This window comes from Plectropomus leopardus, chromosome 16 (assembly GCF_026936395.1).
Source record: "Plectropomus leopardus strain MGB_pleo_1.0 chromosome 16, ASM2693639v1, whole genome shotgun sequence".
Taxonomy (NCBI): domain Eukaryota; kingdom Metazoa; phylum Chordata; class Actinopteri; order Perciformes; family Serranidae; genus Plectropomus; species Plectropomus leopardus.
Window position 1 is genome coordinate 16,712,349 of NC_142191.1, and position 14,855 is coordinate 16,727,203.

The 14,855-nt window shown below is 36.6% G+C and overlaps 1 protein-coding gene across 3 annotated transcripts in view; it reads right to left on the reverse strand.

The window, feature by feature from the left end:
* Positions 1-178: 178 nt before the first annotated feature.
* Positions 179-14,855, reverse strand: part of hpcal1 (hippocalcin-like 1) — a 35,982-nt gene continuing 21,305 nt past the window's right edge. For all 3 annotated transcript variants that reach the window (XM_088089887.1, XM_042503000.2, XM_088089888.1), the window contains exon 4: positions 179-1,166. In XM_088089887.1, coding sequence (XP_087946013.1) covers positions 1,069-1,166 — 98 coding nt within the window. In that variant the 3' untranslated portion in view covers positions 179-1,068. The remainder of the gene's footprint in view (positions 1,167-14,855) is intronic.

Sequence of the window (14,855 nt, forward strand, 5' to 3'; positions counted from 1 at the left end):
GTTTGAAGCAGCAGCAAAATACATTGAAGCCACCTAAAAAAAAAAAAAAAAAAAAAGCCGACCAAAACAAAATCAGAATATGTGCTCTAGAATATTTCATGTTTTACCTCACGCAGCGATTAACGGCTCGCCACAGCCACCAAACTCCATGCACAAAAACAAATTTGAATTCGCTGAATACAGGAGCTGCTGTTGTATCGCTGCCTCCATCAGTTAGTGTTAATTTGTGACTTTGGTGAATCTGAGCTAAACCTATTAAACGACAGTCACACAATAACACAAACAAACTGTGGGAGGCAGCAGAAGAGCAGCAGCTCCTCCGTTCAGAGAGACGTTTTTTGTCTGTGGAGTCCGTCTTTGAAGAAAGCAACATAACAGCTTTGGATCCCTGTCACAAATTCCTGTCTTTGAAGTGATGTTGATTTTTTTTGTTTTTTTAGGTGGCTAGCAGACATTTTGTTGCTGGCCCCCTTCACAGCAGTACATGGCTTAGTTTCTGTGTCAGACTCCAGTCTGCTTCTCCAAACTGGGAGCGTGTCGACTGGAAACTACTGTATCTAATACACTGACTATGGCAAGTACCTCATTCAACCGCACTTAAAAACCTCTGAAGGATCCCTTTAAGCTACAGTTGATATCCTGAACAACAATAAGCCACTTTTCAACACAGTTAAGTTGAATCAAATTAAAAGATGTGATGTAATTAGATTCCTCTTAGTAACATAGTGGGATTCATAATACTTCCGAGCATATAATCCAGTCAATATAAATATATGATATGGCACTTCACTTACGGAGAACGGGTAAAAACGAGGTGAGAGAGCTTTGGAGAAGCATATACACAAAAAACTTAAAATCTTATAGTCCACAGAAAAGGAGCCACGTTGACAAAAGAGAAGTATCCATTAATGTAAACATTAAGACACGGAGTGTTTCGAAAATGAAAGGACTGTCTGGTGAGGGGGTTGTGATGACGAACGAGCCTCGATCAGGTGAACAGCACAAAGCCGTATGGATGTGGGTTTGTGATTGTGTTGTGAGAGTGTGTGTCTGTCACTGTCTTTGTCCTCAGAACTGACGAGAGGCTCCCTGATCCGACTGCAGGAGCCTGACAATGGATGGGTCGCTCTTGGCACCTTTAATGAACTCCTCCAAAGACAATCTACCTGTGAAGTAGAGACCAAAAAAAGATTCACAGTCAGCAGCAGTTGAGCATGTGAAAGAGGTGTGAGTCATGCAGCAACCACCCACCAAAATCAACAGAAAAGCCTCTGACGTTATCTTTCCGTCTCATGTGCCTACGATATAATCCCTGCAGCTCCAGAAAACAGTGCAGAAAAGGTACACCACAACTTTTAAATACACAATAATGATTTTGCATGAATATTTTAGCATTGAATGAGTGAGTCAGTCAAAAATGTCAAGTCAAATCAACCAACAGGTGACACTGTTGTGCAACTCATATAATTCTGCAATTCTTTAAGCGCATTGATCAGTGACATTGATATAAAAACTGGAAATGGGCAACACTTTAGTTTCTGTAGTGAATGTAAAAAAATATACATATATAAATCATAAAATGGGAGGGAAAAAATTAATAGTTAAGTATATCACAAAAAGTGTACGTATAGCATGCCAAAAACGTTATATGAAAAATAATAGGATAGTATGTAAAAAAAAACAAACTGTCAGAATATTAACTCACCAATAATATCAAATACAAAGTCATTCAAATCGTCATAGCATAGTATGTCAAAACGTCAGAAAATGTAAGAGTATAGTACGGCACACAAATGTTAGTCACAATAGTGACAATATAGTCACAATAGAGTATTTCAGAAAAGTCAGAAAATGTCATTTGTCAAAAACACAAAAAATTTCACAGTATACTGTGTCATTAAAACTCAAAAAAAATTATACCACAGCATTTCCAAAAATAACAAAAACAGCATTAATTACTCATAGTGTGCCATCCACAGTAGCATAAGAAGTCAGTATAGCATGTTGTCCATAAATAGCATAAAAAGTCATATTTTAGTGTGTCTTCCAAAGTAGAACAAAAAAGTCATAGCATAACATGTCATCTCAAATGACTGATTTGAAAATGACAAAAACAGTCATAGAGCAGAACGTCATCCAAAATAGCATTATATTCCCCCAGCAGCATGTCCAGCGCTTTACTCATCTTGATAGTCTTAGAGATCAATAAAAATAAACCAGTTACACATTAAAAAGATAGAAGATGCGTTGTTGTAATTTAGTTTAAAATATATTGATCTTATCGTTACACAGATGGAAACTAAATAATTTAATCATAAACGAAATAAATATGAGGGTGACACGATTTTAACCATATTTTTTTGTTAAAACTACAGAGCTTTTGTTCGTTATGATGTACTTTTGTCGCAGTGACTCTTATCAGGGACACTGAGTCTCCTCATGGACAGAATACAAACGGCTGCTGGACGGAGCAGCAGCAGCTGCGGCCGGTGTAACGTTTCAGTCAACTTCACATCACAATCAGTGTCCAAAATGCATGAATCTACAGCCAAAGCTGTTTTTACGGCATAAAAAAAATAAAAGTGTTAACGAGCGGTCGCGAACTGGCAAACCTTCGTATGTGAACCAAAGAAATAGTCCGCTGAACTCTGCGGTTCATCACACTACTTTGGCGTAAATGATATGTTATATTTGCGGTAAAACGTGAACCTGCCATTCTTTGTATTTTTGTTAGATAATTATTCCACTAAACCAAACATGTAGAGATTGAGATAGAGATCTGTTGAAAACTGGGCTGATCGACGAGTCCAGCCGATAGCAAACTAAACATTTTCCGGGCAAAATTCAGTGTCTGCAGCGACGTCTGCGAAAGTCGACAGATAGATGAGTCCGGCCGACATTTCCTGATTTGAAAGACGCACCTGCCGATACTGGTTTTACCTGTTTTGGGAGCACTTCACCTCATTTTTTGTCAAAAACGACATAGAAGTAAACTTTACGTGCCTAATTTGTTCGGCAACATCATCACAAGTGTCTAAACTGTAGGAATCTACCGCTAAATTTAATTTTACGGCTTGAATAAAATAAGATAAATAAAATGAACTCAACAAGATTTGAACCTGCAACCTTCTGTACTCCAACACCACTACTAGTCCTCTAAGCCAAACCCCCTGGCACTATACTGGATTGAAATTGATGTTGTGTTTTCTGCAGTTAAAGTGGTGCCATCCATTGAAAACTGATAGATGAGTCGAGGCAACATTCACAATCAGTATCTAAACTATGAATCTACAGCCAAATTATATTTTATGGCATAAATAAAATAAAACATCGGCTGACATATATGATGATAGAAGAACAAACAAACAAACAAACAAAATGCCTAAAAGATTAAAAAAGAGCAATAAAAAAGAAGAAAATGTGCAAAAGTGGAGATTGATGTGCAAGTGAATCCAGTGCAGATGGTGAGTTCACCTGCCACAGAGAGGGGAGCTGTCAAAGAGACTTATTGCATGTGGGAGGAATGACGGTTTGAACCGCTCTTTTGACAGCGGAGCTAAGGGAGTCTGATGCTGCTCCCCCAGCAGACTGCGGCACAATAGACGGCACTCGCCACTGCAAACATTGAAGGATTTCAGCTTCTTCAGGAAATAGAGTTGGCTCATCCCCTTCTTGTACACAGCGTCTGCGTGGGTACTCCAGTCCAGTCTGTGGTTCAAGTGGACACCTAAGTGCTTGTAGTTCTCTACGAGTTCAACCTCCTCACCCAGGATCTTGATGGGTGTCATCGTGGTTCTGGTCCTCCTGAAGTCGACCACCATCTCCTCAGTCTTTATAACGTTCAGGAGCAGATGATTCCTGCCACACCAATCCACGAAGTCGTCCACCAACTGCCTGTACTCCGACTCCTGCCCATCTCTGATACACTCAGTCACCGCAGTCATCAGAGAACTTCTGCAGGTGGCACGATTCAGCGCTGTACTGAAAATCAGAGGTGTACAAAGTGAACAGAAATGGCGACAGAACAGTCCCCTGAGGTGCTCCTGTGTTACTGACAACCACAGCAGACAGGAAGCTCCCCAGACGCACAAACTGGGGCCTGTCTGACAGATAATCAGAGATCCAGGAGACAGCGGATGAACTGACAACCATCCTGAGCAGCTTCCCACTCAGCAGGTCTGGCTGAGTGGTACTGAAGGCACTAGAGAAATCAAAAAACATGATCCTCACAATGCCACTACTCACATCCAGGTGAGAGAGGGCACGCTGCAGCAGGTAGATGACAGTATCATCTACACCTGAATGCAGCTGGTAGGCAAACTGAAGTGGGTCGAGTACAGGTTTCACCAGTGGTCCAAGGTGGATCAGAACCAGTCTCTCCAGTACCTAGTACCTTCATGACATGTGACGTGAGGGCGATAGGTCTGAAGTCAGTGAGGTGACATGTCAAGAAGTGGCTTTCTTCAGACTCAGGTTGTAGATATGGTGCAGGATTCCAGAAAGCTGGGGTGCACAGAATTTCAGGACCCTTGTACTGATGCCATTAGGGCCTGCAGCCTTGCTCTGGTGAAGTCTCTCCAGCTGTCTCCTCACCTGGCCAATTGTCACTGTCATGTGGGGTGTTGTAGTCCATGAGGAGGTTGAAGTTGAGGTTGAAGTGTGGTTGAAGTGTGGTTGTAGTGATCCAGGGTGGGGGAAACGCCGGGGTTGAATAGGTGCCTGAGAGTGTCATATGAGGACAGATCCTGTGTGGGAGGGGCCAGCAGGGGTTCCTGTGCTGAACCTGTTGAAAAACACATTCAGCTGGTTGGCCCTGTCCAGGCTGCCTTGCTGCTATATATATAGCCTGTAGAGTTGCGTCATAGCATACAACAATGAAAACAAGCACAAAACATCATAATTTAGCATGTTGAAAAAATGGCCAAAAACCACATAGTATAGTATGGAAAAAAACATCAAATTTCAAAATGTCCCAAAAATGGCTGCAAGCGACATGTTATTGCTTGTAGTCGCGTCAAAGCATACAAAGTTAAAAAAAAAAAGGCCAAAAGTCACAATTGACATGTCGAAAAAATGGCCAAAAAATGCATAGTATAGTTTGTCGAAAGAATCCAATTTTGACATGTCAAAATGATGTCTGAAAAAGACATATTATAGCTTGTTGAGTCGCGTAAAAGAATACAAATTCGAAAAAAAGGCGAAAAAAGTCATCATTTAGCATGCTGAAAACATGGCCGAAAACCGCATAGTATAGTATGGTGAAAACTAAAATTGTTACATAACCCAAAAATGGATGAAAATGACATATTATAGCTTGTAGAGTTGCATAATAACATATGGCCAAAAACTGCATTGTATAGTATGGCGAAAAAAGTCAGATGTTGACATGTCACAAAAATGGCTGAAAATGACAGAATATAGTTTGTAGAGTTACGACATATCAAAGAAATGTGAAAAAAGGCCAAAAACTCATTATTAAGCATGTCAAAAAAATGGCCAAAAACCGCATAGTATAGTATGGCAAAAAACTAAAAGGAATGACATGTCCCAAAACCAGCTGAAAACAGCTGAAAAACACATTAAATAGCGTGCAAAGACATGCCATAACATATAATGTTGCAAAAATTGCCAAAAACACCATAATATGGCATGTCGAAAATATGACCAAAAACGCAAGGCTATAGTATGGCAAAAAAAGTCAAAAAACGACATGTTCCAAAAACAGCTGACAACAACTGAAAAGTATATACAATAGCATGCCAAAACACGCCATAGCATAAAATATTGAAAAAAGGCCCAAAACACAATATTATGGCATGTTGAAAAAGTGACAGAAAAAGCAAAGCTATAGTAAGGTGAAAAAGTGGAAAAATGACATGTCCCAAAAACAACTGAAAACAGCTGAAAAACACATTAAATAGCTTGCAAAGACACGCCATAGCGTAAAATATTGCAAAAAAGGCCAAAAACACAATAATATGGCATGATGAAAAATTGACCGAAAAAGCAAGGCTATAGTATGGCAAAAATGTCAAAAAATGATGTGTCCCAAAAACAGCAGAAAACACCTCAAAACAGCATTAAATAGCGTGCTGGAAAACACCATAGCAATAAAACTTGCAATAATGGCCAAAAACACCATAATATAGCATGTTGAAAAAATGACCAAAAAAGCAAGGCTATAGTATGGCAAAAATGTGAAAAAATGACGTCTCCCAAAAACACCTAAAAACGCCTCAAAACAGCATGAAATAGCATGCAAAGAAACGCCATAGCAATAAAACTTGCAAAAATGGCCAAAAACACCATAATATAGCATGTCGAAAAAATGACCGAAAAAGCAAGGCTATAGTATGGCGAAAAAGTCAAACAATGACATGTCCCAAAAACAACTGAAAACAGCTGAAAAACACATTAAATAGCATGCAAAGACACGCCATGGCATAGAATGTTGCAAAAATCGCCAAAAACACAACAATATGGCATGTTGAAAAAACGACCAAAAAAGCAAGGCTATAGTATGGCAAAAATGTCAAAAAATTACGTCTTCCAAAAACACCTAAAAACACCTCAAAACAGCATAAAATAGTGTGCAGAAAAACGCCATAGTAATAAAACTTGCAAAAATGGCCAAAAACACCATAATATAGCATGTCGAAAAAATGACCAAAAAAGCAAGGCTATAGTATGGCAAAAATGTGAAAAAATTACGTCTCCCAAAAACACCTAAAAACACCTCAAAACAGCATAAAATAGCGTGCAGAAAAACGCCATAGCAATAAAACTTGCAAAATTGGCAACATTCACCATAATATTGCATGTTGAAAAAAATGACCAAAAAAGCAAGGCTATAGTAAGGCGAAAAAGTCAAAAATGACATGTCACAAAAACACCTAAAAACACCTCAAAACAGCATGAAATAGCATGCAAAGAAACGCCATAGCAATAAAACTTGCAAAAATGGCCAAAAACACCATAATATAGCATGTCGAAAAAATGACCAAAAAAGCAAGGCTATAGTATGGCAAAAATGTGAAAAAATTACGTCTCCCAAAAACACCTAAAAACACCTCAAAACAGCATGAAATAGCGTGCAGAAAAACGCCATAGCAATAAAACTTGCAAAATTGGCAACATTCACCATAATATTGCATGTTGAAAAAAATGACCAAAAAAGCAAGGCTATAGTAAGGCGAAAAAGTCAAAAAATGACATGTCACAAAAACACCTAAAAACACCTCAAAACAGCATGAAATAGCGTGCAGAGAAACGCCATAGCAATAAAACTTGCAAAAATGGCAACATTCACCATAATATTGCATGTTGAAAAAAATGACTGAAAATGCAAGGCTATAGTATGGCAAAAATGTCAAAAAATGATGTGTCCCAAAAACACCTAAAAACGCCTCAAAACAGCATGAAATAGCATGCAAAGAAATGCCATAGCAATAAAACTTGCAAACATGGCCAAAAACACCATAATATAGCATGTTGAAAAAATGACCAAAAAAGCAAGGCTATAGTATGGCAAAAATGTGAAAAAATGACGTCTCCCAAAAACACCTAAAAACGCCTCAAAACAGCATGAAATAGCATGCAGAGAAACGCCATAGCAATAAAACTTGCAAAAATGGCAACATTCACCATAATATTGCATATTGAAAAAAATGAACTAAAAAGCAAGGCTATAGTATGGCAAAAATGTCAAAAACGACGTGTGATAAAAACAGCTAAAAACACCTCAAAACAGCATGAAATAGCATGCAAAGAAATGCCATAGCAATAAAACTTGCAAAAATGGCCAAAAACACCATAATATTGCATGTTGAAAAAAATGAACAAAAAAGCAAGGCTATAGTATGGCAAAAATGTTCAAAAATGACGTGTCCCAAAAACAGCTAAAAACACCTCAAAACAGCATGAAATAGCATGCAAAGAAACGCCATAGCAATAAAACTTGCAAAAATGGCCAAAAACACCACAATATAGCATGTCGAAAAAATGACCAAAAAAGCAACGCTATAGTATGGCAAAAATGTGAAAAAATTACGTCTCCCAAAAACACCTAAAAACACCTCAAAACAGCATGAAATAGCGTGCAGAGAAACGCCATCGCAATAAAACTTGCAATAATGGCAACATTCACCATAATATTGCATGTTGAAAAAAATGACCAAAAAAGCAAGGCTATAGTAAGGCGAAAAAGTCAAAAATGACGTGTCACAAAAACAGCTAAAAACACCTCAAAACAGCATGAAATAGCATGCAAAGAAACGCCATAGCAATAAAACTTGCAAAAATGGCCAAAAACACCATAGTATAGAATGTCGAAAAAATGACCAAAAAAGCAAGGCTATAGTATGGCAAAAATGTGAAAAAATTACGTCTCCCAAAAACACCTAAAAACACCTCAAAACAGCATGAAATAGCGTGCAGAGAAACGCCATCGCAATAAAACTTGCAATAATGGCAACATTCACCATAATATTGCATATTGAAAAAAATGACTGAAAAAGCAAGGCTATAGTATGGCGAAAAAGTCAAAAAATGACATGTCCCAAAAACAACTGAAAACAGCTGAAAAACACATTAAATAGCATGCAAAGACACGCCATGGCATGGAATGTTGCAAAAATCGCCAAAAACACAACAATATGGCATGTTGAAAAAACGACCAAAAAAGCAAGGCAAAAATGTCAAAAAATGACGTGTCCAAAAAACAGCTAAAAACACCTCAAAACAGCATAAAATAGCGTGTAGAGAAACTCCATTGCAATAAAACTTGCAAAAATGGCAAAAAACACCATAATATTGCATGTCGAAAAAAATGACCAAAAAAGCAAGGCTATAGTATGGCAAAAACGTTAAAAAATGACATGTCCCAAAAACAGCTAAAAACACCTCAAAACAGCATTAAATAGCGTGTTGAAAAACACCATAGCAATAAAACTTGCAAAAATGGCCAAAAACACCATAATATAGCATGTCGAAAAAATGACCAAAAAAGCAAGGCTATAGTATGGCAAAAATGTTCAAAAATGATGTGTCCCAAAACCAGCTAAAAACACCTCAAAACAGCATAAAATAGCGTGCAGAGAAACGCCATAGCAATAAAACTTGAAAAAATGGCCAAAAACACCATAATATACCATGTCGAAAAAATGACCAAAAAAGCAAGGCTATAGTATGGCAAAAATGTCAAAAAATGACATGTCCCAAAAACAGCAGAAAACACCTCAAAACAGCATAAAATAGCGTGTAGAGAAATGCCATAGCAATAAAACTTGCAAAAATGGCCAAAAACACCATAATATTGCATGTTGAAAAAAATGAACAAAAAAGCAAGGCTATAGTAAGGCAAAAAAGTCAAAAATGACGTGTCACAAAAACACCTAAAAACACCTCAAAACAGCATGAAATAGCATGCAAAGAAACACCATCGCAATAAAACTTGCAAAAATGGCAAAAAACACCATAATATAGCATGTTGAAAAAAATGAACAAAAAAGCAAGGCTATAGTATGGCAAAAATGTGAAAAAATGACGTGTCACAAAAACAGCTAAAAACACCTCAAAACAGCATGAAATAGCATGCAGAGAAACGCCATAGCAATAAAACTTGCAAAAATGGCCAAAAACACCATAATATAGCATGTCGAAAAAATGACCAAAAAAGCAAGGCTATAGTATGGCAAAAATGTGAAAAAATGACATCTCCCAAAAACAGCTAAAAACACCTCAAAACAGCATAAAATAGCGTGCAGAGAAACGCCATAGCAATAAAACTTGCAAAATTGGCAACATTCACCATAATATTGCATGTTGAAAAAAATGACCGAAAAAGCAAGGCTATAGTAAGGCGAAAAAGTCAAAAATGACGTGTCACAAAAACAGCTAAAAACACCTCAAAACAGCATGAAATAGCATGCAAAGAAACGCCATAGCAATAAAACTTGCAAAAATGGCCAAAAACACCATAATATAGCATGTCGAAAAAATGACCGAAAAAGCAAGGCTATAGTAAGGCGAAAAAGTCAAAAAATCACATGTCCCAAAAACAACTGAAAACAGCTGAAAAACACACTAAATAGCGTGCAAAGACACGCCATGGCATAGAATATTGCAAAAATGGCCAAAAACACAATAATATGGCATGTTGAAAAAATGACCGAAAAAGCAAGGCTATAGTATGGCGAAAAAGTAAAAAAATGACATGTCCCAAAAACAAACGAAAACACATGAAAAATACATTAAATAGCATGCAAAGACCCGCCATAGCATAAAATGTTGCAAAAATGTCCAAAAACACCATAATATGGCATGCTGAAAAAATGACCAAAAAAGCAAGGCTATAGTATGGCGAAAAAGTCAAAAAATGACAGGTCCAAAAAACAGCTGAAAACAACTGAAAAGTACATTAAATAGCGTGCAAAGATACACCATAGCATAAAATATTGCAAAAAAGGCCAAAGACACAATAATATGGCATGTTGAAAAAACGACCAAAAAAGCAAGGCTATAGTATGGCAAAAATGTCAAAAAATGACGTGTCCAAAAAACAGCTAAAAACACCTCAAAACAGCATAAAATAGCGTGTAGAGAAACGCCATTGCAATAAAACTTGCAAAAAGGCAAAAAACACAATAATATGGCATGTTGAAAAAACGACCAAAAAAGCAAGGCTATAGTATGGCAAAAAAGTCAAAAAATGACATAAAAAACACACATTAAATAGCGTGCAAAGACACGCCATAGCATGAAATATTGCAAAAAAGACACAATAATATGGTATGTTGAAAAATTGACCCTGCCTGTAGGGTCTGCTAATAACTGCTCTTATGGATATTTAATTACTGCTTTCTGGGAGCACCTGTTCCCAGTACTTCAGTTCATAAGATGAGTTAACGATTGTCTCTCTTGTCTTCTCCAGCAGGCATCCCTCTCTGGTGACGCGGCTCTTCTGTTGCTTATTTGTTTTGTTCATATAATTTGTGCACCATTCAACATTTTACACATCACATAACCTCTCACACAACACATCTACTGATAATCACGTCCCATTCAATTTGTTTTTGATTATGTTATATTTGAAGTTAATTTGTTAAATAAATTGTTTTGATATTTAAGTTGTTTTGTTGCATCTCTCCGCTTTGTCATGGCCCAAGAGCCAGGTTATGACAACTATAATATGGCATGCTGAAAAAATGACTGAAAAAGCAAGGCTATAGTAAGGCGAAAAAGTGAAAAAATGACAGGTCCAAAAAACAGCTGAAAACAATTGAAAAGTACATTCAATAGCGTGCCAACACAAGCCATGGCATAGAATGTTGCAAATATGGCCAAAAACACATTAATATGGTATGTTGAAAAAATGACCGAAAAAGCAAGGCTATAGTAAGGCGAAAAAGTCAAAAAATGACATGTCTCAAAAAGAGCTGACAACAGCTGAAAAGTACATTTAATAGTGGGCCAACACAAGCCCTAGTATGGAATATTGCAAGAACGGCTAAAAACACAATAAAATGGCACATTGAAAAAATGACAGAAAAAGCAAGGCTATAGTAAGGTGAAAAAGTAAAAAAATGACATGTCCCAAAAACAGCTAAAAACACCTCAAAACAGTGTGAAATAGCGTGCAGAGAAACGCCATAGCAATAAAACTTGCAAAAATGGCAAAAAACACCATAATATTGCATGTTGAAAAAAATGACCAAAAAAGCAAGGCTATAGTAAGGCGAAAAAGTCAAAAAATGACATGTCCCAAAAACAACTGAAAACACCTGAAAAATACATTAAATAGCGTGCAAAGATACACCATAGCAAAAAATGTTGCAAAAATGGCAAAAAACACCATAATATGGCATGTTGAAAAAATGACCGAAAAAGCAAGGCTATAGTAAGGCGAAAAAGTCAAAAAATCACATGTCCCAAAAACAACTGAAAACAGCTGAAAAACACACTAAATAGCGTGCAAAGACACGCCATGGCATAGAATGTTGCAAAAATGGCCAAAAACACCATAATATGGCATGTTGGAAAAATGACCGAAAAAGCAAGGCTATAGTATGGCAAAAATATCAAAAAATGACATGTCCCAAAAACAGCAGAAAAACCTCAAAACAGCATTAAATAGCATGCAAAAACGCCATTGCAATAAAACTTGCAAAAATGGCAAAAAACACCATAATATTGCATGTCGAAAAAATGACCGAAAAAGCAAGGCTATAGTATGGCAAAAAAGTCAAAAAATGATATGTCCCAAAAACAACTGAAAACAGCTGAAAAACACATTAAATAGCGTGCAAAGACACGCCATGGCATAAAACTTGCAAAATGGCAAAAAACACAATAATATGGCATGTTGAAAAAACGACCAAAAAAGCAAGGCTATAGTATGGCAAAAAAGTCAAAAAATGACATGTCCCAAAAACAACTGAAAACAGCTGAAAAACACTTTAAATAGCGTGCAAAGACACGCCATAGCATAAAACTTGCAAAATGGCCAAAAACACCATAATATGGCATGTTGAAAAATGACCAAAAAGCAAGGCTATAGTATGGCAAAAATGTTCAAAAAATGACATGTCCAAAAACAACTAAAACACCTCAAAACAGCATTAAATAGCATGCAAAGAAACATAGCAATAAAACTTGCAAAATGGCCAAAAACACCATAATATAGTATGTTGAAAAAATGACCAAAAAAGCAAGGCTATAGTATGGCAAAAATGTCAAAAAATGACATGTCCCAAAAACAGCAGAAAACACCTCAAAACAGCATTAAATAGCGTGCAAAGACACGCATCATAGCAATAAAACTTGCAAAAATGGCAAAAAAACACCATAATATTGCATGTTGAAAAAAATGAACAAAAAAGCAAGGCTATAGTATGGCAAAAATGTTCAAAAATGACGTGTCCCAAAAACAGCTAAAAACACCTCAAAACAGCATGAAATAGCATGCAGAGAAACGCCATAGCAATAAAACTTGCAAAAATGGCCAAAAACACCATAATATAGCATGTCGAAAAAAATGACCAAAAAAGCAAGGCTATAGTATGGCAAAAAAGTGAAAAAATGACGTCTCCCAAAAACACCTAAAAACACCTCAAAACAGCATAAAATAGCGTGCAAAGAAACGCCATTGCAATAAAACTTGCAAAAATGGCAAAAAACACCATAATATTGCAAGTCGAAAAAATGACCGAAAAAGCAAGGCTATAGTATGGCGAAAAAGTCAAAAAATGACATGTCCCAAAACAGCTAAAAACACCTCAAAACAGTATGAAATAGCGTGCAGAGAAACGCCATAGCAATAAAACTTGCAAAAATGGCAAAAAACACCATAATATTGCATGTTGAAAAAAATGACCAAAAAAGCAAGGCTATAGTATGGCAAAAAAGTCAAAAATGACGTGTCACAAAAACAGCTAAAAACACCTCAAAACAGCATGAAATAGCATGCAAAGAAATGCCATAGCAATAAAACTTGCAAACATGGCCAAAAACACCATAATATAGCATGTCGAAAAAATGACCAAAAAAGCAAGGCTATAGTATGGCAAAAATGTCAAAAAATGACGTGTCACAAAAACACCTAAAAACACCTCAAAACAGCATGAAATAGCATGCAGAGAAACGCCATAGCAATAAAACTTGCAAAAATGGCCAAAAACACCATAATATTGCATGTTGAAAAATGAACAAAAAGCAAGGCTATAGTAAGGCAAAAAAGTCAAAAAATGACATGATAAAAACAGCTAAAAACACCTCAAAACAGTATGAAATAGCGTGCAGAGAAACGCCATAGCAATAAAACTTGCAAAAATGGCAAAAAACACCATAATATTGCATGTTGAAAAAAATGACCAAAAAAGCAAGGCTATAGTATGGCAAAAATGTCAAAAAATGACGTGTCCAAAAAACAGCAGAAAACACCTCAAAACAGCAGTAAATAGTGTGTTGAAAAACACCATAGCAATAAAACTTGCAAAAATGGCCAAAAACACCATAATATAGCATGTCGAAAAAAATGACCAAAAAAGCAAGGCTATAGTATGGCAAAAAAGTGAAAAATTATGTCCCAAAAACACCTAAAAACACCTCAAAACAGCATAAAATAGCGTGCAGAAAAACGCCATAGCAATAAAACTTGCAAAATTTGCAACATTCACCATAATATTGCATGTTGAAAAAAATGACCAAAAAAGCAAGGCTATAGTAAGGCGAAAAAGTCAAAAATGACATGTCACAAAAACACCTAAAAACACCTCAAAACAGCATGAAATAGCGTGCAGAGAAACGCCATAGCAATAAAACTTGCAAAAATGGCAAAAAACACCATAATATTGCAAGTCGAAAAAATGACCGAAAAAGCAAGGCTATAGTATGGCGAAAAAGTCAAAAAATGACATGTCCCAAAAACAACTGAAAACAGCTGAAAAACACATTAAATAGCATGCAAAGACACGCCATGGCATAGAATGTTGCAAAAATGGCCAAAAACACCATAGTATAGAATGTCGAAAAAATGACCAAAAAAGCAAGGCTATAGTATGGCAAAAATGTCAAAAAATTACGTCTCCCAAAAACACCTAAAAACACCTCAAAACAGCAAAAAATAGCGTGCAGAAAAACGCCATAGTAATAAAACTTGCAAAAATGGCCAAAAACACCATAATATAGTATGTTGAAAAAACGACCAAAAAAGCAAGGCTATAGTATGGCAAAAATGTGAAAAAATGACGTCTCCCAAAAACACCCAAAAACACCTCAAAACAGCATAAAATAGCGTGCAGAAAAACGCCATAACAATAAAACTTGCAAAATTGGCAACATTCACCATAATATTGCAT